The following is a 25,360-nucleotide window of genomic DNA, read 5'->3' as shown; positions in this document are numbered from 1 at the left end:
TCCAATATTAAAATAAAGATAAACAGATGCATAATTAATGATAGATTACCACTAGAATCGCTATTAGCCACAGTTCAATTTCAGAAGACAAAACAAGCTGAGAATAGTGTACAATTTATCACATCGGCATGTTAAATTTATCTTTAAAATCATCTGAATTACAATATAATTTTTTTAAGTATTACATATGTTTTACACAATATAAATTCTTACGCTTCATTTAGTAATGTATTTGTAAAAGGATAAAACAAATATCGTGTTACCAATTACACTTAGTCATAGCTTTTATATTTCGTAGCAGCCAATTATTTTTTTACTGCGTTTTAATTTCTAAAAAATCTGCTTAACTTTTTGATAAGTAATCACAAAAATTTAAACAAATTAAATACAATCCAAAGTTGTTCTGTAACAATATTTTTTCTCATAAATAACTTCATTCCTTGAAGTTTTCAAGTTTCCTTGAAGTACAAATTTTTCTGACTTAGATTGTTATTATTTACAGTTCTAACCAAATAAATATAATTACAAGTAAATAATGAATTATTTTTTTAATTTCAGGTAAGAAAATACAGAAATGCGGCTAATAAATAAAAATAGAAAGTAAAATGCAACCATTATGAAAATAGTCAAAATTTATAAACCATTTTATTAACCCTCTCAAACCAACAGATGCATAAATGCACCTGCCCCTTGCTGTACCTATATCTGTATGTGTAAGGAACTGTTGCCTTGAACCATTTTTTAATACTGCTTTCTGACGAACATGATTTACAGTGGATTAAGTATATTTTTCTTGAATATACATAATTTTTTTTTTTCATTTATTTATTTCATTTAACAATTTTCTAGGTGTAATTATTTATTATTCAGATTATTAAAAGACAGTTCTTAAAAAATCAAAAGAATGATTTTGAAAGAGTATGGAATATACAATTAAATCAAGCTATGTTGTGTAAACTTATTTCTTATTCTTATTCTTTCTTTCTTATTCTTATTCTAATCTTATTTATATTTATATTTAAATTATTTCTTCTGCGCTAGATGACTTTTTAAACAAAGGCTGGTGAGCAGGGGGTGAATCAGAAACACCCATTCTTTGTTCTACAGAATAAAAAACGAAAGTTAAATTATATCAAAAGTATGACTTACAACTTTTTTATTGTATCTCAATTCATCTCTAACCAGTTTTATAGCGTGAAAAGTTTTCATAGTTTTGTGCTTTGAAGCTTCTAATTGATTAGATAACAATTTTCGAAAATCAGGACTCTCTTTATAGGTTTGAGAAGCTTGATTATATGCCTTACTTAATTTAAACATTATTTTATCCATATCGTGTGAATTATTATTTTTTTTGCATTCAATCAAAAACTGAAAAAAAACCAAAAACATCAATTAGATTAAATGAAATTAATTTCGCCATCAATAAATGTTATGTAGAGCAAGGCAGCAAAAATACACAACAAAATTAATTTATCATTATAGAGATCTTTAACAAGTGTAATGAAAAATTTTACTGCCTTACAATCTACAATATTTTAAAGAGAAAAATTCTTAATTGTAAATAAAAATATTAAGTAGATATAACAAAGTTCTCTTCTCAATGATTCACTACATATTACTGACAAAGTTGTTAGTGACAAATGGCAATTCTCCAAAAAAAGTCATCTTTACTTTCTCAAGTAAATAATAAAAGGAGGAGGAGAGTGAAGAAATTAGAATCTGATTCTTAAGAGTATGTAAAATGAATATCTATGCCAATTTACATTAAGAAATCAAATAAACCATTCACAAAAAGAAAAAAATGTGCATCAAGAAAATTACTACAACTATATACTTTCATTTCATTCTTTCTACAATCTTCAATTTAAAAGAGCCTCATCACTCTGTAGTTTATACTAAATGCATATTTTGTTAAAATGCATATATTAGTGTGAGATGGGTAAAATAATATGGAAGAGTGACTGAAGCTGGAGCAAGGGAGGACTGTACACTGCTTGTAAATTTGAGTACTGCTAATCTGTGTCGAGCATTGGCTTTTAAACAAGGTTGCTTAATCGTGTGTTGTCATTTGGAAAAGTGTGGTTTAACTGTTGAAGAACATGTACTAGTGATGGAAAGTTATTTAGAGATGAAATCTCATGTTGTACGCCACCAAAAGTCCAGCAAGAAATTTGAAAAGGAGGCACCAGTGAAAAGCGTTATTCAGACATAGATTAAAAAATTTCATGAAACATGTTCAGCATTAGGACCAGACACAGGTTATACAGGACATTAAAGCTGCAGTCACATGACCTCATAAATATTTGCAGAGAATAAACAAGAACATTTCACTAGGTTCAACCCCCACTGCAGTGAGGAGAATGCTGAAATGTAATCTGTATCAAATGCAAGTTTTCCATGAGCTTAACTAATGCTGATTATGCTAAAAGGGGTTCGCTATAGTCAACGATTCAAGAACTTCATTAGAGATGCCACTGGCATTTTAGATCAAGTGTTTTTCACAGATAAGCATAATTCATCTTGATTGTCATGTTAATAGTCAGAACCACTAGACCTGGGGGTACTGAAAACCCACACATTTTCTTTGAATTTACCCTACACCCACAAAAACCAGGCACGGTGTTCAGTTTCAAGGAGCTGAATAATAGGACCCTTTTTTTTTTTAAATGAAGACTATGGATGCTGCCGTCCACCAAGAAATTATCCAAAAATTCATTGCCTTACTGCAAGAGGATGAGCATGACTGCTGGTTGCAACAGGACAGCAACAGTTGCCATTCAATACAGCTCACGCTCTTCTATGAAGATGTTACACAATTTTTTAAATGGAAGAATCATTTCTAAAGGATTGTGGCCACCAAGATCCGCTGATCTAACTAGTCCAGACATCTTTCTGAGGGATTACCTAAAAAAATTGTTTATAGGAGCAATCCACACACCTTGCAAGAGCTGAAAACCAACATTAACAATGTAATCCAGGGTACAGCTAAAAAGAATAGCCAGGAGAATGGTCAAATGTATTGACAAATACATAGCAGACCGACATCATTTTCAACACTTTCTGTTGGGTAAAGTTAACAAAAAACACACAACTAGTATTTGCCAAAAGAAATTGGACTTTATTGAAAGTGTAACAAATGAACTTATGTTATAATTATAATCTTAAAACATAACAGGAAATTATGAAATTAACATCACTTAATAATACTTAATATATCAGCTGAATCAACAAATGAATAATGCTGTTAAATACAGAAATACATGAATAAACCTTTATAAATACACAGTGTAACAGAGCCGGAAAATAAGAGAATTTTTTACAAAAATTTCAGGATAGAAGGCGTTAAATCACAATAAAATCACATTAAAATAAATAATAATATAAATAGAATTTATTCTAGTAGTAAGCTTTCTTGAAAATATTAAGTTATAGAGAAGTACACAAACATAACTTCATATCTGGAGTAATTTTCTTTAGATTAATTTAAGAGAATATGAATTCAGTGCATGAATAGATAAGAATTAATCTCGCCGATTAACAAGTTAAATTTTGGTGGTAGAATGATGCGTATAATCTCAGCTGTGTAGTGACGAGTTTTGAGATTCTGCTTGAATGAGAATATTACCACAAAGTTTGCAGGAGAGTATGGCCATAGGCGACTGCACTGGTGAGATGTTGGATCTACTCTGCCGAAAAGATGGCGAAAGAAAAAGGGGGAAACCAGATCCAGGTAGTGGACAGGAGAGAGTGTGTGTAAAAGACAAGAGATGTGTGCATGTATTAGTAAGGGGACGAAAGAATAACGGGTGTATGAAAAGGGTAGTCAAAAATAATTCGATAGAGAATGGACGCGGCCACTAAGGACGACGGAGGGAGGGTCGAACACATGAACAAATAATAAAATAGGTAGTTTTGAAAAACCCAAAAATACGAAACAAAGTGAAATTTAACATTCCTGTAACAAAACAACGGGACCCACCCTAGCTTGGAATTCATAGAAAATAACGGAAACTTTACCCTAAAACGGTGTAAACACCTTCTGTAAATTATTATGTACATGTTTGCCAATAAACTATTATTTATAGACTAAACTAACTGATGGGGACTCTTTTAAGTTGAATATCCTGTAATATAAGACAGATTATTAATCACTTACAATTAAGCTAAACATTAAAAATAAGAGAATTAAAAAATTAATCAGTCTAAGACAAACTCAGTAAACACTCGCACTCACTCAGAAGAGCTAGTGTTTCATAAGACCGCTTAGCATGTATAGTAAAATTCCTACCTACTGTTGTAATGAAATAACAACTAGCAAAAATAATTTTAATTCTTCATAAATTAAAATAAATGAAATTAAACAATAAACTAGAAACTAAAAATAAACTAACCTTTAGAAATAAATCGGAGTTAGGATTTACTGATGGTATAGAAGTAGCTCCTGAAATTTTGGATACGTTATTAGACGTACTACTAGAAGCATTTTCAGATGCCTTTGACAGCAGGGTAGTAGGCTGAAAGTATAAAAGAAAGCATCGTTATGTAAACATGTAATATTTTCCGGTATATTTAATAATTTTTTACATTAATTTTAAATTCCCTAAGAACTGAACAGTGTATATATATATTTATATAATATGAAATATAAACCACCAAAGCACAATATTTAAGTAAGTTAAACTTACTTAACAAACCCAAAAATACGAAACAAAGTGAAATTTAACATTCCTGTAACAAAACAACGGGACCCACCCTAGCTTGGAATTCGTAGAAAATAACGGAAACTTTACGCTAAAACGGCGTAAACATACTGGGGGGCGAGCGAGCAGAATCATGAAGAGAAGACCAGAGGATGAATCTTATTTACAGGACGAGTGATGAAACCAGAAGAGAGATTGATACGGACGACACGGCAGATACCATCCTTACCAGGAAATGTTTCCGAGATGACACCAATGGGCCAATGCAGAGGAAGAGTACTGGAGGATTTCAACATGACGAGGTCACCAACAGCAAGGTTGGGTTGGGATTTGTTCCATTTGGAACGAGAGGTGAGCTCATGAAGGTACTCCTTGGACCATCGATTCCAGAAATTTTGAATTTTTTGCTGTAGAAGAGTCCAGCGAACACGAAGAGAGAGGTTCGAATCAATGGGTTTTTCAGTAAGAAGATGCGGAGTTGAAAGAACGGATTTGAGAAGTAGTTTTCTTGGGCTTAGAAAGAGGTATGCGATTGATAGGAACGTGGAAGGCTGGTGGACCATTCCACCAGGAATCGCAAGAAGGAAGCTGTGAGGCAGATGTTCCTTGAGACGCGATGTCAGAAGGTTTACTTGAAGATTTTACAGAATGAGGTGAAGTAGTTTCCAACGTTTGTTTAACGCGGTTAGCCTCGTAGGTCCGAAATCTGTATGATCTGTTGCGGTTGTTAGCTACGGTCGTAGTATCTGAAGCAAGAGTTGAAGCGACAGCGTATCGTTCTTCAGGACTTCGAGTGGTTTTAGAGTGAAATGGATGCTCATATCGTTGATCATCCGAATTGGGAGGCTGGGCATACATAACTTCCTCGGTTTCCCTACATTTATGAGAAGTGTCGCAAACAGAGTCTTCTTGTGAAATTACAGTGTTAAAGAAGGAAGTAGATTCTTCAGACGGCGAATCGAACAATTCGGAGGTGTTGCCGATGATTATCCATCCAAAGACAGTGTACAGCGCAGAAGGAAATCCGGATTCTTGAATGTTGCCGGAAGGCGCCAAAACATGGCAGAGCAGGTCACTACCAATAAGGTCAATAGGCGAGGAAAAACAAAACGTCGGGTCAGCGAGATGGAGATGATGAAATTTGTGGGCGACTGAAGGGGATAAGGAATGCGAAGGAAGATTACCAGAAATATTAGCAAGAACAAGTGCATTAGATTGAAAGGTCCTTTTGAATTGAGGTAAGGAGTGAATTTTAATGTTGGCGGTACCAAGGACAGAAGCATGGGTAGAGGAAATACCGGAAAGGCGTATTTGAGAATTTTCCAAAGGAAGAGCGAGTCGGGAAAGACAATCTTTGGTAATTAGGGTACGTTGTGAACCGGAGTCCAAAACGGCACGGACCGTATGCAGTTTACCGAATGAGTCTTCTAAAGAGACGATGGCAGTGCCAAGCAGCACAGTCGAAGACTGTTCAGAAGAGGAATGACTGGAAAAACAAGTTGCGTTGGGGTCAGACTGCGGTGAAATTGGAGTAGAACTGATACGAGCGGAATGAGTGACGGGTGAATTATTCGAGAGAAAATTAGGGGCTAGAGTGACGGAAGGTGTCGTGGGAGTAGGTGTGATTACAGAGGGTGAGGGGCAAGCGTTATGAGCAGAATGACAACCAGATAGAGTGGGGGTATGTGGGCGTAGAGACGAGTGATGGGAAGATTGAAAATTACTGGAAGACTGAGAGGGACAATTCTGTATAATATTTTGCCGGGAAAAAGTGGGAGATGGAGGAGTGGTAGAACGACCTGAAGATGAAAAGCGTTTCAAAGTGCTGTCATTTGAAATTGTGAAGAGAGCGATGTTACTCTTTTGACACAGTAAAGTATGATGCGAAGAGTTATTACATTTTCTGCAGTTAAATTTTGACATACAAGTTTTCGGCGAATGAGAGCCCAAACAGCGGAAACAACTATCACTTTTTCGTAACCAGGCGATTTTTTGTTTGACAAAGTTTGAAATTGCTTACAACCATAAATGCGATGACAGTCCGCACATACCGGACAGCTGCCGGACGGAGTGTGATTTTGAACAAAGAAGGATTTTATCGGTTTGGAGAATTTTGATGTTTGAGGATTAGAGTTATTAAAGTACGTAGGATTTTTTGGTGAACTCGAGGGAAATTTTTCAGAAAAGGTGACATCGGCGTCAAGGCATTCGGAAATTTTTTCCTCAGCCGTGAGGAATTCAATCAACTCTTCGTATGTGGGTACGCTTGACGAGGCGATACGATTTTCGAAACGCGTTCGAACATTGGCGGAGAGTTTTTCTAAACCAAGCTGCAGAAGAAGAAAATTTTCTAAGTTTATGTTGAGACTTTTCAACGCATTAATAGAAGAAATGTACGTTGCCTTAAAATTAGAGAGATAATTTTTACGATCATCGGACTGAAAACATTTAATACGACTGTAAAAGCTATTTAGAAGAAAGCGTTTATTGTCATATCTAGAAATCAAGATGTCATAGGCAACTTGATAATTTTCTGCAGAAATGGGAAGAGATTCAATTAATAAGAGCGCATTACCAGATAAATGCGTTCTTAGAATTTGTAGTTTTTGTTCAGAAGATAACTGTGAATTTTCATGGACGGAACCTTTGAACAGATTGTGAAAATTTATCCAGTCGTGGAAATTTCCAGAAAAAATGGGAATTTTAAATCTCGGAGTCTCTAATAAGGAATGAAAAACTGGTTTGATATTCTGTTTTAAATCGGGAGTTTCTGATTCTACAAGTTTAATGGGACAAAACAATGAATCCCATTCGGTGCTGATTAAGTTTACATCACAGATTTCTGACTGGTTTTTTATTTCTGAGTTATTAATAAGAATTTCATCGATGATATCATAAAACTGTTGATCGAGGGCTTTGATATCATCAAATTGTTTACTAGATACAGAAATTCCGTGAGAGTTGACAATTCTCCTTAGTTTGTTAACACGAAGCTGCGCTTTGGCTAACAGCGCAGCGTTAGCTGAAATAATGGTAGCCTGAGTACGAGTCATGTTTTGCATTAAGTTTACAATAAATATTTAAATAGTAAGATTAGATACAATATGAAATGCCACTCTTAAAATAACAACTTAATTATACAACAATAATAATATAAAATCTGAAAGAATTTTTTATCAGAGAATTAATACATAAAATAATTGCTATATTCAATTATCACAAACAATAAGTAATCATATAATTACTGTAACTAGTAGTTGTCGTTTACAACTTTCATGACATCATTACTTTCAGTAACATGCTTAAAAACAATACAATATAAGATATTCTAAATTTGAGAGAACAATTTAAATTATTTATATAATAGAATAAGTTTAGATCAAAAAAATATTTGAAAGAGATTTTATGACAAATATTTACTTTAAGAAATATAGTATGAACTTTAAATCCGGAATTATATCCGGCCCGGAGGACCAAAAACAACTAGCTATGTTGGGTAAAGTTAACAAAAAGCACACAGCTAGTATTTGCCAAAAGAAATTGGACTTTATTCAAAGTGTAACAAATGAACTTATGTTATAATTATAATCTTAAAACATAACAGGAAATTATGAAATTAACATCACTTAATAATACTTAATATATCAGCTGAATCAACAAATGAATAATGCTGTTAAATACAGAAATACATGAATAAACCTTTATAAATACACAGTGTAACAGAGCCGGAAAATAAGAGAATTTTTTACAACAATTTCAGTATAGAAGGCGTTAGTTAAATCACAATAAAATCGCATTAAAATAAATAATAATATAAATAGAATTTATTCTAGTAGTAAGCTTTCTTGAAAATATTAAGTTACAGAGAAGTACACCAACATAACTTCATATCAGGAGTAATTTTCTTTAGATTAATTTAAGAGAATATGAATTCAGTGCATGAATAGATAAGAATTAATCTCGGCGATTAACAAGTTAAATTAGATTAAATGATAGAGTTTAATGCAATAAACATTTCAAGTAAAGGTAATTTGCTCTGAGTAACTGACGGTTGAACACGAACTTTTGATGAACAACACGAAATATAATAATAGTTATCAATAATAATATATGAAATATATCGCACATAAGTTTTATAATTCTGAAGTAGTGTTTAAATTAAAAGTAGATTTGATAAGAACGATAGTTTGCATTTAATAACCCATAAAATGGGCTACACATGAACAAGGATAACATAAACGTTTAATATGAATAATAATGAATAATTTGCACTTGCCTGTATCACACACAAATATTAGCAAGAGATGAACTCGTAAAAGCAAGTATATATGAATACATATGTAATCCTGGGCGTAGTCCGCACTGGTGTATCAGGAATACGAGGTGTGATGGTAGAATGATGCGTATAATCTCAGCTGTGTAGTGACGAGTTTTGAGATTCTGCTTGAATGAGAATAACAAAGTTTGCAGGAGAGTATGGCCATAGGCGACTGCACTGGTGAGATGTTGGATCTACTCTGCCGAAAAGATGGCGAAAGAAAAATGGGGAAACCAGATCCAGGTAGTGGACAGGAGAGAGTGTGTGTAAAAGACAAGAGATGTGTGCATGTATTAGTAAGGGGACGAAAGAATAACGGGTGTATGAAAAGGGTAGTCAAAAATAATTCGATAGAGAATGGACGCGGCCACTAAGGACGACGGAGGGAGGGTCGAACACATGAACAAATAATAAAACAGGTAGTTTTGAAAAACCCAAAAATACGAAACAAAGTGAAATTTAACATTCCTGTAACAAAACAACGGGATCCACCCTAGCTTGGAATTCGTAGAAAATAACGGAAACTTTACCCTAAAACGGCGTAAACACCTTCTGTAAATTATTATGTACATGTTTGCCAATAAACTATTATTTATAGACTATTTATATAACTATTATTTATAAACTAACTGATGGGGACTCTTTTAAGTTGAATATCCTGTAATATAAGACAGATTATTAATCACTTACAATTAAGCTAAACATTAAAAATAAGAGAATTAAAAAATTAATCAGTCTAAGACAAACTCAGTAAACACTCGCACTCAGAAGAGCTAGTGTTTCATAAGACCGCTTAGCATGTATAGTAAAATTCCTACCTACTGTTGTAATGAAATAACAACTAGCAAAAATAATTTTAATTCTTCATAAATTAAAATAAATGAAATTAAACAATAAACTAGAAACTAAAAATAAACTAACCTTTAGAAATAAATCGGAGTTAGGATTTACTGATGGTATAGAAGTAGCTCCTGAAATTTTGGATACGTTATTAGACGTACTACTAGAAGCATTTTCAGATGCCTTTGATAGCAGGGTAGTAGGCTGAAAGTATAAAAGAAAGCATCGTTATGTAAACATGTAATATTTTCCGGTATATTTAATAATTTTTTACATTAATTTTAAATTCCCTAAGAACTGAACAGTGTATATATATATTTATATACTATGAAATATAAACCACCAAAGCACAATATTTAAGTAAGTTTAACTTACTATATTCATTTGCAATAATTAGTTTTTGCAGTTAAGAAAAATAAGTTAAGTGTCATTTCATTTACTTTGTAATTCTGTACTTGGGTTGTTCAAGTTTGTTTTTGATAATAAAGACTACAATTACATCATAATATAAAAAAAGAAATATGAATAATAACCAAATGATAAAAATATACGAGGTTATTAAAATAAGCATAAACTTCATGATGATTTAACATTAGTAAAATAAGATAATTTTTTTTATGAAATTGCCACTGAAGCTTGAAAAGGCTTGTGCGTGGGATATAGAAATGTTGCATATGAAAAATACCAAGCCTGATCAGGATTCAAACTCAGGACCTCCAGATGTAAGGCTGAGACGCTATCACTCACGCCACAGGCATTAATGTTTTTGTAAACAAATTCATGGCTGTCTCATTGCCAGCTACGAACATTTTAAATAGTCTAAACATAATAATCATCAGACTTAGTCTTGCTTCCTTCCAATAAATTGTTGGTTTCATAAAAATGAATGTGTATGTCATCCATTTACTCATCACTTCACCAACAAAAACAAACATTTTAATTAAAAAATAAAAACAAAGAACCATATTCTGTATAGTGTAGAAAACGCTAAGCACAGTCGTTATTGGGTGACTGCTTGACTAATTAAAAAAAAATCGATACTTACCCATTTGTTTCCTACATGTTTCAGGACCTTAAAACTATTTTTATTATTTTTTTTTTTAAGCAGTTTACCTGGTGGCAGTCATTTTTGTTACGGTGCAACACTTATTTTTGTGATTGTAAGGGTTTATGGAGAAAATCATAACTAAAACACTATTTGTCCTGGAAGGACAAAACAAAAAGCAATTTATTCATATTTTCTCAAGGTAAAAGATTCGTCCAGTATTTCATTTACCTATATCTCTTCTTTGTATGAAAAAATTACCAATAAAGTTGAACATGAAAAATGGTGAAATTTCACTTTTGGTAATCGTTTTCAAGCGGCAGGGATGGCATACATAGTTTGAATTATTTTTATGTAGGTATATGTTAATAGTTTTACTATAAATAATATTAATGGTGATATACTTACCCCTAAAGTTTTATGAATTTTTGAAAACTAATTTTTTTTAAATTCAGAATTTGGCTTCAAATAACTCTGATGGGGCTGATGATAAAATTCTCAAATTTGTACAATTTGCAGTGTTTTTGTAGATGTTTAAAGGGTAATAAAAAAGTTTCTTACTTTACTAAGTTTAATTATTTTACTAATAAAAAAAATTATAACTTCTCAAAAATCATGGAAAAACCTGTTAAAAGCGATACCATTTTGACTCATCAAATAAGTGCTCCAAGGAGGTTTCTTGGAGCACTTCTTCAGGTAGAAGGAAAAAATTGTGCAGGCAGGCAACGTTTGGAATATGTAAAACAAATTGTTAAGAGTATACTGAAATGTGCTAGTGTTTACTAGCACTAGATAGAAAGGAGAGCTGCATCAAACCAGTCAAATTTTGACTGAAGACAAAAAAAAGATATCCTCTCCCTAATATGTGTAGCAAAAGAATTACACAACTAAACAATAAACCTAACAACCAGACCCCTGCAGTTTAAATGGAGCTGTACAATCCAGATTACAAACAGATGGGAAAAAATGATCATGGGTTTTAAGATGGCTTGAACTTGGCTGATAAGTGTGGTTTGGAAAAATAGATCCAATTTTTGGTAGCTCTGAACTCCTAAACTTCTACTGATGGATGAGTTTATAGGAATGATACTTCAGTTTTAAGTATACAGTTGCAGTAAATATTTGTGCATATCCATAACCATACTGGTTGTAGATAACATAATAGTGACACAGTTTACTCCTTAAATTGATACTGGCATTTGCAAGATTAGTAAATGTGGTGTGGTAGGCTTACTACGGGTTTTTTAATATGTGGTGTAATAGTTTTCTGTTACTTTCTTCACTATGCTGAATGTATAGTTGTGCATCACCAAACCAAGTCCTTGAAAATGCAGATGATATTCAGCCATATAAATGACACCATCCATCACTTTGGGGACTGGCAATAATGAATGGTGTTGCTCTTGTAACACCAAAAGTAATTTTGACTGATGCCTCTTATATGTTAGGTACAGTGGAGGAGTTATAGTAAGGGGCTTGGGGAGGGGAGTAGTTATATGGCTGTGGGAGATATCAACAAATACGAGGAAGAACTTATTTGTAACAGAAATCAGAATACCAACCTATACAAAAAAAATTAAACATAACATTATTACCTCTTCAATACTACTAATTTCACCATCTGGATCGTCATCATCACTGGATTCATTGTCACTATTACTATCAGTATAGTTTTCACACACAGTCATTTGCTGTATTCACTATAATTTCCGATACGTTGTCAATCATGGGTTCATTTCTAAATATTCTTTTTCTAATTGTTACACATGCTGGCATTTTTTCATCCAATCATCTTTATTAATTGCACTTATTTTATCTTGCATTAATTTTATCTAATCATCCAATTTGAAAGTTTCATTTTTATCAGCAACATAATTATCAGCCCATATCATCTCAACTGGATTGACGTTCAGGTGAATGGTGGAAGCCATAATACAATGTGACCCTTTTCAGCAAGTTAAGCATCTATTTTATACATTTTAATTCTTGATTTACTAACTGAAATTAATTTGTATAGTTCTGGTTTTTTCTTTCCACTTCTGAACACTTTTCTTTAATCAACTCTTCTTTCATTAGTTTGCACTTCCTGTTTATAGAATTTCTTAATTGTCGATAGTTCCTTTTACTTTCTTCATTACTAGCATTCTTATATATTCTACAATCATCCATCAGATGCAATATATCGCCTGAAACCCAAGGTTTTCTACCAGTTCTCTTTATTCCGCCTAAGTTTGCTTCTGCTGATTTAAGAATTTCCTTTTTAACATTCTCCCATTCTTCTTCTACATTTTCTACCTTATCTTTTTTACTCAGACCTCTTGCGATGTCCTCCTCAAAAATCTTCTTTACCTCCTCTTCCTCAAGCTTCTCTAAATTCCACCTATTCATCTGACACCTTTTCTTCAGGTTTTTAAACTCCAATCTACATTTTATTATCACTAAATTATGGTCACTATCAATGTCAGCTCCAGGGTAAGTTTTGCAGTCTATGAGCTGATTTCTAAATCTTTGTTTAACCATGATATAATCTATCTGATACCTTGCAGTATCACCTGGCTTTTTCCATGTGTATATTCTTCTATTATGATTTTTAAACTGGGTGTTGGCAATTATTAAATTGTACTTCGCGCAAAACTCTTTAAGTCGGTCCCCTCTTTCATTCCTTTTGCCCAGCCTGTATTCACCCACTATATTTCCTTCCTTGTCTTTTCCAATACTTGCATTCCAATCTCCAACTATTATTAAGTTTTCATCTCCTTTTATGTATTTAATTGCTTTGTCAATTTCTTCATATACACACTCCACCTCATCATCATGGGTGCTTGTAAGCATATAGTCGTTAACAATTGTTGTCAGTTTAGGTTTCAATTTTATCCTTATTACAATGATTCTATCGCTATGCATTTTGAAATATTCTACTCTCTTCTCTATCCTCTTGTTCATTATGAAACCTACACCTGCCTGCCCATTATTTGAAGCTGAGTTAATTATTTTAAAATCACCTGACCAAAAGTCATTTTCTTCTTCCCATCAAACCTCGCTAATTCTTACTACATCTACATTTATCCTATCCATTTCTTTAAATTTTCTAACCTACCAACCTTTTTTAGTCTTCTAACATTCCATGCTCAGACTCGTAGAATGTTATTTTTTAATTTTCTGGTGCCCCCTTCCTTAGTAGTCTTCACTCAGTGATCTGAACAGGAAACTAGTTTACCCCCAGAATATTTTACTAAGGAAGGCACCTCCATCACTGTTATATGAAAATGCAGAGAGCTACATTTTCTAACAAAAAAAGCAGCTGTAGTTTTCCATTGCATTGAGCTGCACAGTACTCAGAAGATTGAGTGATGTTGACATGGCCATTTAAATCATCCTGACCTAAACCCTTAACAACTACTGAAAGAGCTGCTGCCCTCTTTCAGGAATCACTGCTTAGTCTGGTTCTCAACAGACATCTCTCCGATATGGATGCACGTTCAGTCCAGCTATTCTGTATTACTGAGCACTCGAGCCTGAACACAAACGGCAAGGTCTCCTTGCCGTTGATAGAGGAACTATCATGATTCATATCTGTTAGGAATCTTTTACTTATTCTCAAGTGGCTCTGGAAAAAATCAACTGCTGTTGCAGCATATAGTTTGACTGATCAAGATAGAATCATTGATCCGTAATGTGCTACTCCCATCCTAGGTAAATATATCCATGATTACCTGCAGGACCATAGATAGGGTGACCTTTATTTATGCTCTAGCAAATAATATTTGTATGGTCCAGTTCCTACATGGGTAGTTTAACCCTTGTCATCACAATCATATGATAACAAGGTGCACTGCAAAGCCCCTTCCGATTATCACATGGCACCAGTTTACCTAATCCCTTCTTCTTGTTCTTTGCTATAGATTGTAAAGACGTAGGCCAGACCTTTTAAGTCCTTACCAAAAAGTACTAGGGCCTTTATCATTGATGTTCTTTTAAAATGTAAAATATCATATTGCAAAAATTAAACAAGGGTCACACATTTTGCTGATTAATATTTTAAAAGCTATGTTATTCATTTAATGGTGTAATTCATTCATTTTGTAGGTTGACAATTACTATATAATATATTAGACAACTCTTAGTACATTAACGTGTAATGTTAATTAATGTAAGAAAAAATGAATCCAGAAATTCATTCCTTGTTCAAGAAATAAATTTTATTAAAATATAAATAACAATTAACACTGAAAGCTGGAGTATAAATTACATTCAAGCCACAAACCCAATTATGCACATAACAACTAAATAAACTCACATTAATCCGTTTTTTTACTAACATACTAGCACTTATTTTATTGCTTGATATTTCACTTTGTTCATTTTGCATGTTTTTGTGATCAATTTTCTTCTGGTTATTGTTTGTAACATGAAGAATATTCTCATTACCATTACACTGAAACAAGAATTAAACAGAAACAGCATTACAATATATTTAAACCAACTTTTTTATTGTTATTATTTTTAAATACGATTTTTCCAAACAATCAGGAAAACAATGTTGATTTATGTACCTCTCCCGTGTTAGGCTGAGCTGGCAATTTATGCCATGCATGTGCAGGTGGTTGGTGATTGAACAAGGCTGATATGACTGCTTCATGCGATGAATAAGGACGACCCAGATCGAAGAATGAAGCATTATGAATGGTTTCAACACATGGTTGGTGAGAATGGGGAATTTGCAGAGAAGTTTATGTGGACTGAAGAGGCGCTTTTCAAAATTAACGGTACTGCAAACCGCCACACTTGTCGACTGGGCTCCTGAAAATCCTCACACTCATGTGGACAGGGCAGTGAATCTACTGGAGATTGTTGTGTGGTGTGGTCTACTCTAACAGTACATAGTTTTGATTGGTCCCTTCTTCTTCAAGGGTACTGTAACTCTTGATGTCTTGGTCTTGATATTCTTCAGACAAGGATTTTGCCTGCCATCCAAAACCTGTATGGTGATGAACTTTTTTACATGCAACAAGATAAAGCCCCACCTCAGTAATATCAAGATGTCAGGTTATACCTCAATAAAACTCTACCTGGATGGCGGGTGGATCGAAGATGTGCTGTTAAGTACCCACCTAAGTCTCCTGATTTGACACCTCTGGACTTCTACGTCTGCGGGACCATCAATGACATGTATCAACAAAAAACAGCAACAATCAACAAGCTACATAAATATCATAAGTCATGTGCTGCTATTATGCCAGATACACTAACAGCCGTAGTTTGGTGTGCAGTTCGGCACCATGGGCTGCTGGTGGTCATTCAGAACACATACTATAACCCTCTCTCAGTGCCAAAAACTGTCACATCAAGTCAAATTTGTCACGAGATATAAAAAAGCAAACAGTGAGTACATTTTTTATATCCCTCTGTATTTTGCACTAATAAAATTAGTAATTAATTAAAAAAATATTTTTATTCATGTACCTGAAATCATACATCATACATGATTTTAACTAATTCTGGGATGCTGAATTAAAAACTCTTATTAGAATGTGTGTAATACATCACATTTTTAGATACATATTATTTAAACATACGATTTATTTACCAATAAATATAATCACAGTGAAATCAATATTTAAAAAAAATTATTATTAATGTCTATTCATTTAAAATTTGTTTACATCAACTAAATTTTTATTTATTCACAGATAAATTGGAATACATAAATACAATTTTGAAATAAGTTTCTAAAAGTCTATATCATTGAAAATGTCTTTAAGATAAAACAGTGTTTAAGTTTAAATCATTGGAATTGCCTTACCTTTAATTTTTAAAATATGTTGACAAATGTTTTCACTTTTATAATATTTCTTTTATCAGTTTCTCTAAACAAAAACCAGCAGTAGTCAACCATCATTCCACGATCCCATCTTCCTTGGTACCTATCCCCCATTGTCAGAATATCCTGATGGAAATGCTCTCCTTCTCATTGCTGACAGCCCAAATTTTCAGGAAAAGTACATGAGATTGTAGGAAATGAATTTTTAATGAAATCTTTATCCTAGGCCTTTGTAGTTTTCTAAAAGCTTATTAAACAAAAAAACATAATTTTCATCTTTTCTGTTGCCTAAAATACTATCGTCTTTGAAGGACTACCATGCAGCTAGTTAACATTTGCTAAGTTTATCTTGCGGTTTTAAAATGTACTCAAGTCCTTAAGCAGTTTTTGATTTTTTTTTTACCTCTGGAACCACCGTTAGGAATTGCTTCATAGGATGAGATGAATGATTTGTAGCATGCGTGAAAATGCCATGCCTGACCAGGATTCGAACCTGAGACCTCCGGATGAAAGGCCAAGATGCTACCACTCGCACCACAGAGGCCAGCAGTTTCTTGATTTGCAGACTGATAAATATACCGTCCTTCGGCTTACCATCACTTAATTTTGGAAAACTTATTTTTAAATGATTAAATCCAGGTCCTTTTTTGTCTAGTGCCTTTTTAAAAGTTTTCATTAGTCGTAATTTTATGTGAAGTGGCAGCAGTATGTTTTTACCACTCTCAATTACTGATAAATGCTTTATATTTCTTTCACCAGCTACACAATTCTGCTCCAATAGCCAGTTCTTTACTTGATATTGACTTTTTGTATCAGAACTATCCCAAGGATAAAAAAAAGCAATATTTTATAAACCCAACTTGTAAACTTAGAAGTAACGCAACAACTTTCTGATCACTGCAAACTAGCCACACATGCTTCTTGTATTTTATTGCTTCCAATATTGATGCCATAGTTTCATAAGTTTCTTTCATGTCGACAGCATGAGCAGTTCATTCAATGAACGGATAGCTGCTTTTTTACCATTATGCAATAAAACTGCTTTCATGTTAACTTTAGAAGTCAATAAAAAGACGCCATTCTTCAGGAATATGCTGAATTCCATTTTCATCAGGCCATCGACATCAGTACAAACATGTAGTGGATTTTTCATAGTAAAATAAGTTCTGGACTTATTTATTAAATAAAACTTGGTTCATATTCTAAATGTAATAACTTTTTTTTTCTAATAGATTCCATTGTTGCAGTCTAGACCCCAGAAGTTCAACTTGTTGCTTTGATAACTTTAAATCACAAGCTAAATCATTAAATTCATGATGTTGAATTAAATGAGGAGATTTCTCATCAGATAGAGGAAGAAATTCTAGCAATGTCGGTTTAGATGGTAGTTACAGGGACAGGTAACTCCTCTCCATGTGATACCAAATTTAGAACTGTAAAATACATCTACGTATTTTATCAACTTTCTATTTTTGAAAAAAAATCCAAACATATTTGTCATACAAAAGTGGCAGTCAGTAAAGTGGTCCTTAGGTTCACCCCAAACCATCACTACAGCAATTGGCATGGCTGGTCGTTTCTCCTTCAACCATTCAGTTACTGAGCACGCTATGCAAATGACATAAGGAGCTTACATTTTATCTTGATCCCCAAATACACAACCAAAATTAAAATTAAAAGCTGTTTTTATCAAATCAGAAAGTCTTTCTTTGAGATTTAGGTGTAAATTTACCAGACATAACAAAAATTATCTGGATGATTTGAACATCCACAAACTTTTCCAGAAGACATGTTGTAGCAAACAAAAATGAGAAAAATCATTTTTGTGTTATACAGAATTGATGAAAATATAGCAAAACACTAATAACTCTGTGAAACATAACACACAGTATACACAAGTAACGCTAGGCTGAATAAGATAGCCTACTACGCTCTGTAGTAGGCAACAGATATCTTGTATGACATCATCATACAGACATGTTCATACATGTCTACTTTTCATGATACAGTGTACATATTTACTTTTTCTTTATTAAGCACATTTGTATATTGTTTAAATGTAAAAATTAAGAAACTATTCTTAATTGTTACCAATAGTTGATAAAAATGAGTTTATTATAAAAAATGTTTACAAATTTATGATTTACGTAAATCCTTTACATAGTAACACAATTTCAATAGCACATTTGAAATCAGCACCTAAAAGTGAGAAAAGTTGTATAACATGTTAGTTACAAATTTTGTGTTGAGCTAATGTAATTTAAAAATGTATTTTTTCAAAAACTAAAAGAATTATGAGATTCATTTTTACAATTTTTAATTCAGGAAATTCCATTTAAGAGATTAAAGTTTCGTTCATCAATATTCCAGGACTGATATTTTTTATATTTATGTAAAAAATAAATAATTGCTTACAGAATTACAAGATAAGCTGTTTCACTTCAGGGTAAATGTTTTACAGAGAGATAAGTTTATTTAAAATTTATCCAACAATTATAACAACAAATAAAACCTTTCTTTTTTCTGTTTAGCCTCCAGAACCACCATAAAGTATTACTTTAGAAGTTGAATGAAGATGGCATGTATGAATGTAAATTAAGTGCATACTTGCACATTCTCAGGTCAACCATTCCTGAGATGTGTGGTTAATAGAAACGCAACCACCAAAGAACACCAGTATCCACGATCTAGTTTTCTAATCCGTATAAAAGTTTACCTTTTACACGTATTACCTTTACAGTTTACCTTTACTAGGACTTGAACGCTGGAACTCTCGACTTCCAAATCCGCTGATTTGGGAAGATGCGTTCACCATTAGACCAACCCGGTGGGTTGGTTAAGAAGTTAAACCTAACTGTAAGTTAAGTGTTTTCAATATCGCAAATACACATGTTTTCAACTTTTATCTTGATTATATACAAAGTACACATAGACCAAACAAACTTATTAATGAGGTTATTTTAGCAAAACAAAAAAAAAAACTGAATGAAAGATGGAAATAAATTATTTAATAAACAAAGTATCACACATGTGGAAATCTAGCAGTACATTAACAAAGTAGTACGAAGAATAAAAAGAAAAGAAACAGTGATCCAATGTAATCAGACTTGGTAGTTCAGCGCTAACTCCGATTACAATAGATCTGCCATTCAATGGATTGAAGTTAAATGTACCAAAAAAGCAAAGCAGCAGCAGATCTTTTAAAACAATGGTTGTCAACCTGGTCCCTAGAGCCCACTAGTGGGCGTTCCAGCTTTCATCCGATACTGTGTGGTTTTGTCCGATACTGTAGCAATTTCCTTTTTTTAATTTAATTGACTTTCTAAAAAATGTTTGTATCATTATTTAAAAACATTTTCATCAGGTTTCCATAAAATTCCCCATTACAATTAAAATTTCAGAAAATATACTATTTGTATCACGCATAAGTTTAGTTCACGTTATGTAAGTGAAACTAAATGATGGTATTGTGCAACCAAAAACAAAAGAGCCTCGTCCCAGAATAGCTCGCACAACTAGTCAGTACACAGTTAGATTTGAAGATATTTTGTAATTGAAGGTGGTATGACTGGATGAAAAATCCATTTACCGCAAATATTGAAGAGACTGATACAACTTGCCAAGAACTGTTAGAAATTAGATTTGATGAAGAAAGTAAACATAAATTTGATAATGGTGGATATGAAAACCTATGGCAAAATAAAAAAATGCCTGTCTGACATCCAAATATGCGAAAAATGACATTCAGTTTATTGATACCTTTCCCTACCTCATATCTTGTGGAATCAGGCTTTTGTGCTGTTAATCATATTATGACCAAAGAAGAAACCGCCTGAATATTTCCGAAAGACGAACCCCTTTGTTTGTTCCTTACAAAATTGAGCCAGATATCCAGTATTTACTTTTGCAGCATCAGCTTTAGAGATCTCGTTAATAATTTAATTAATTAAATGTAATTTCATCAGACTTCATGCTTCTATGTATACAAAGTATAAATAAAAAGACAGATTTAACTACAGTAAGTTGTTTTATAAAGATTTATTCTGCCAGACTTAGCGAAGTCTGACATAAGGTCAGGTAAGTAATTATTATAATATGCTTTGACTTGCTGTAAGAAAAGTTCCTTCCCTATTTTATAAATCACTATTACTGTGGAACCAATGGGTGGTTAGAAAATTTTATTATTAACGACACAAAAGTGGGCAGTAAGTATAAAAAGGTTGACTACCACTGTTTTAAAACATTACTGTTGCCAAGGTAATTTAGCAACTTAATAAAATGAAGCTAGTATTAGTAAAGTTGTTGTTTATAATTATCATGCAGACCTTTAATCAAAGGGTTACTGGTTGTTTCAAACTTTTATTATTGTAATTATTTTTGACTAATAGAATTGACAAAAACTACACAAAGCATTTTACTTAAGATTTTTCCTTTTGAAGGTTACACAAAAACAGCTCAAATGAAGAAATTCATCTGACCAGTAGTTCTACTTTTATAAATTAAGAAATATAGTATAATAGTAAAGTCATTAATACAGGTATACAGTTAATACATGTAGTTTTAGTTTTTACATTATTGAAACATCAGTGTATAGTGCACGGCTTCTAGTGATTTAACATGCACTTGTATGAAACGAATAGATTGTGATTATGAATTATTTTAATCACTAGATTTATTGATATTTATAAAATCTTAAGCTTAAAAAAAGAACAAACTAAGTCCAACATATAAGGATAAGAAAATATAGGCATCAAACAACATAGTTTTACAGTTAATTCAAAATACTCCAATTACACATGGGAATTAAATTAACACTTAAGTAAAAGAATGTCAAAAGTAAAAATGACCAAAAATGGGATAATTCTTGAATTAAATGAACTCATAAATTCTTTCTGCAGAAAACTAGATTGTCTGTATTGCAATGGACGTAGACATAGTAACCATACAATATTAGGCAGTATTATACAATGGTTTTAAATTTCAATATGCTTCTTCAAAACCCCTAAAAAAAGCTCAAGGAATAGCAACCATTTCTGTAAAATACATGGGGTTTAACAAACTATTTTGATTTTGTTTTATTTTTTAATCAAATCAACACCTTATTAAACATATCCGCTCTGGCCAAGTGCTACAACATATCAAAGTAATGAATTGCTTTACCAGAGCTGATGACCAAAATTACAACACACTTTGAGTAAACTTTATTAAAACATTTACCTACAAACTCAAAAGTATAAGTAAACTATTAAAAAATGAAGATAACAAGAAGGAGTTAAAGACTTTGTAATGAATAATGTAATACAATTCTAACTGAAAGACGGAAAAAATAATGAGCAGATTGAAAATCAGTGTTACTTCATTAACAGCTTTTACTATTTTATAAAAATCCTAACTTCTAATCTAAACATTAAAAACAATACTTTAGTAAATAAAATTTGCAAATCCTCTATAAGAAAATGACAGATTTTGGGGCTATGTTTCATATCACCACCATTTCTAGCTAGCACGTTTTTCAATCAACAAACTTTGTTTTACTTGATCTTATATTGCTTTAGTAATACTTGGCTAAATTTTATTGTCCAAGACCATAAATGTACAATCTCATGAAATTTTTTTGTGACAAGAAACATACAAGGGACAAATAATAAATATATTTTTCATTAAAAAAGAAATAAATATATGACTAACATTCTTTTTGCTATTAAGCCTACGCAACTACCAGTCTCGGGTCGACCATTCCTGAGATGTGTGGTTAACTGAAACCCAACCCAACCAATACCCTTTTAAAAATCAATCAAATAGCAATATTTACAAAACAAAAGTATGCTTAACAAATCGGGTCTTTAATTTAAAACTTAGTGACCTAAAAGGGTGTAAAAAATCATTTAACCAACCTTAAAAATAAATTCAAATCGTCAGAAACAAATCACGACCAAAACAAATGGCAATATGTTTTCAGTTTTGAATATAAACAATTATTTTAATACACATTAATTTATTAAATTATCTACATTTCAGGAGTTTTTTTTATAAATTAGCGAAGAGTTCAAAGAAGCATTAAGACCATTTAGCCAACGTATCTGTAAACGTGATGACAAACGTACCTCGATAACCGTTCCATCTGACGAAAATATTGCAACGCAATTATCAGTAGACATATTCTAATACAGGAAAAATTTTACAGTTTATTTTGTATTACAGCAACGGCGCACTCATGTCTATTTAAACTCAGCATTTAACACAATATAACCTTAACACTCACGAATTAACTTGTAGCTTATATCACTAAAACCTATAAATAAATTTCTAAACGATCATTGAGTGCTTTCAAACTTCAATGACACCATTATGGGAGTTGAGAAACAACTTATAAAACGCATTACAATAAAAATTTAGACTGGTCATTTAAAAGAACTTTTTCTTTATTCATATTCTTAAATTAATTCCTTTTCAAAGACCAAATACTTCCTTCGTCTTTCAATTTACTGAAAATTAATATTAAATATATAACTAATAAGAAACATATAGGCGATGTATACTGTCAAAACAAATAGCCAAAGAGATTATAATTAGCAGTCATGTTATCAAGTAAGCAGTGTCTTCGGTAGCATAGGTGCCAACAAAATTTAGTCATCTATCAGCTATGTTGAGATACGTATCGTTGTACGTGTTGTGACGTTCGTTGTGTATTTTTTAAAAAGTTTTTTAATTAGTGTTTGTGGTTAAGTGCTTGATTATAAATCTGTTGTTACTGTGGATTAATCAAAAATGAGTTGGGGGACAGAACTCTGGGTATGTAATTTTTCATATATTATTATTAGGTTTTTCTTTCTTTTTTTTACTTCTTCGATTTGTTAAATTGGTTCCTCAAAATTTGTGCAGTTATTTAAAAAAAAACGTAAGTTAATAGTATAGTTTATCGTTACATCAGAATAATATTGTACACTTTGGTGTCGTAATTACGAACTGTTTGTGAAAGAACTTATTGTAACGTATTCACTAAATTCATACTAAAAACATTTAGGTCCTGTTTATGAAATTACCAGAATCTTTTTTATTGTATGTAGGACCCTATTTTATTTTAAGTTACCATCGATAGAATTCAATTTGTTCATATCATTACGGATAGTAGTTTACACATTCCTGATTTTACGAAAGTGCTTTAGTATCGGTAATGTATTAATATGTAAATTTTTGTTGTATTTTCCGTTAAGGATTTTAATCTTGTTACATCATACTACAAACTTCACAGATAGTGCGGAAAGAGGTGTTTTCTGTAGTGTTTTGTTAGCCTACATTTTCTTGATAGTCTGTTGCGAAAAACCGATCCTTTTAGAAGTTTTTTACTGTTACACCCTTGAAGAATTTTAGCCCTCGACATCAGATTAATTATTGGATAAAGCACTGTTAATGTATTTTGAGACTTTTTTGTTTATTACAGTAAGCTGTTGTTGCTTAACTTCGCAATTTAATTACCTATGAATAAAATTATCTCTTATTTTATTCGTCTTGCTTCTTTCTGTATTTTATTGTTTAGTATTGTGGCCAGTTAATTTATGTATGTTATTGTTACTAACACATGTTTTTTGTTAGTAAATAATTTTTTTTTTTTTTTTTTACTTTTTTGATATTCTGTGTTGTTAATGTGCAAAACAATTTTGCATAACGCTTAATGTCTTATTTTAGTTGAAGACGGAGGTCATTTTTTTTATTTTTAGGTTGTTTATTTTACTTTTGTTTGATTAAAAGCTAGTTTTAAAATTGAATGCTATTTTTTTCTATTTATTTGAAATTTCATTAAATTTTCATTGTACAAATAAAATATGTTCTTTTCAAATAAGTTAGTTCTTTTCCAAAAAAAATATTGAAATGTAATGAGGTTATAAATGAAAATAGTGCCTTATATTTATTAAAAATTATTTCTAAGTTACTCCTTGTACTTTTTTTACCGTATTGTGTTTATGTCCATTATTAGGCCTTAGTAATCATACTGTTTTATCTTTATTTTCGTTTTCAATTCACGCTTATACATTTATGTATATAGTTAAAGTGGATTTATAAGTTTCATTTTGAGAGTAAGTCTGTTTTATTTTTATGATAATCTTATACCTCTAGTAGATCTAATTTCATCATTTACTTGGTTTCTTGTGTTCGTATATATATTTTATATTGTAAGTTTTATTTAGTTACCATTTGCTAGTTAAGTTGGATGGTTGGATTATCATTCTCCGTGTGCTGGTTATTAGCCTTCCAGTCTATGGAAATATATAAGATGCATAAAATATTGCATACATATTTCATTTTTATTCGAATATTTTTTTTTTAATTTTATTATTGAGTTATGTGAACAGTATAGTAACTTTTACCCAGTTCTAATTTATAATATTTTTTTATTTTTATAATATGTATTTAACTTTTAAATTGTATTGATAGAGTTGATGTTTATTGGAACTAACCTACTCCGATGTGTGAATGTCATTTTTTTCCTTAGTACTTTGGTAAGCTGTTAATTGGGATGACATGTAGCGTCTACAATAACAATCTTTGAATTCTTCTTCTAAATCAAATCAGATATTGCTGTTTATAATCATTGTAGTTCAAGAATTACTGATCATTTTAACAATACAGGTACTGTG

The 25,360-nt window shown here is 32.0% G+C and overlaps 2 protein-coding genes across 11 annotated transcripts in view; one reads left to right on the top strand and one right to left on the bottom strand.

The window, feature by feature from the left end:
* Nucleotides 1-23,094, bottom strand: part of LOC142327257 (uncharacterized) — a 79,464-nt gene extending 56,370 nt beyond the window's left edge. For 2 of the 7 annotated variants that reach the window (XM_075370104.1, XM_075370105.1), the window contains exons 1-5: nucleotides 22,829-23,094; nucleotides 15,201-15,338; nucleotides 9,940-10,062; nucleotides 4,392-4,514; nucleotides 1,150-1,368 (exon numbers count right to left, since the gene is read on the bottom strand). In XM_075370104.1, the coding sequence (XP_075226219.1) occupies nucleotides 1,150-1,368; nucleotides 4,392-4,514; nucleotides 9,940-10,062; nucleotides 15,201-15,338; nucleotides 22,829-22,882 (657 nt within the window). In that variant the 5' untranslated portion in view covers nucleotides 22,883-23,094. Of the gene's footprint in view, nucleotides 1-1,149; nucleotides 1,369-4,391; nucleotides 4,515-9,939; nucleotides 10,063-15,200; nucleotides 15,339-16,706; nucleotides 16,847-22,828 lie in introns of those variants that run through there. The other 5 variants (XM_075370099.1, XM_075370103.1, XM_075370100.1 and 2 more) reach the window with 4 other exon arrangements.
* A 274-nt stretch (nucleotides 23,095-23,368) lies between these two features.
* Nucleotides 23,369-25,360, top strand: part of Cip4 (formin-binding protein 1-like Cip4) — a 450,065-nt gene continuing 448,073 nt past the window's right edge. For all 4 annotated transcript variants that reach the window (XR_012756958.1, XM_075370229.1, XM_075370231.1 and 1 more), the window contains exon 1: nucleotides 23,369-23,516. Coding sequence is in view for 3 of the 4 variants with exons in the window: in XM_075370229.1 (XP_075226344.1) it covers nucleotides 23,493-23,516 (24 nt within the window). In the remaining variant the exon portion in view is untranslated. The remainder of the gene's footprint in view (nucleotides 23,517-25,360) is intronic.

This window comes from Lycorma delicatula, chromosome 7 (genome assembly GCF_047948215.1).
Source record: "Lycorma delicatula isolate Av1 chromosome 7, ASM4794821v1, whole genome shotgun sequence".
Classification (NCBI taxonomy): Eukaryota; Metazoa; Arthropoda; class Insecta; order Hemiptera; family Fulgoridae; genus Lycorma; species Lycorma delicatula.
Note: the sequence above shows the minus strand (reverse complement) of the source record. Positions and strands in the feature narration are given on the sequence as shown.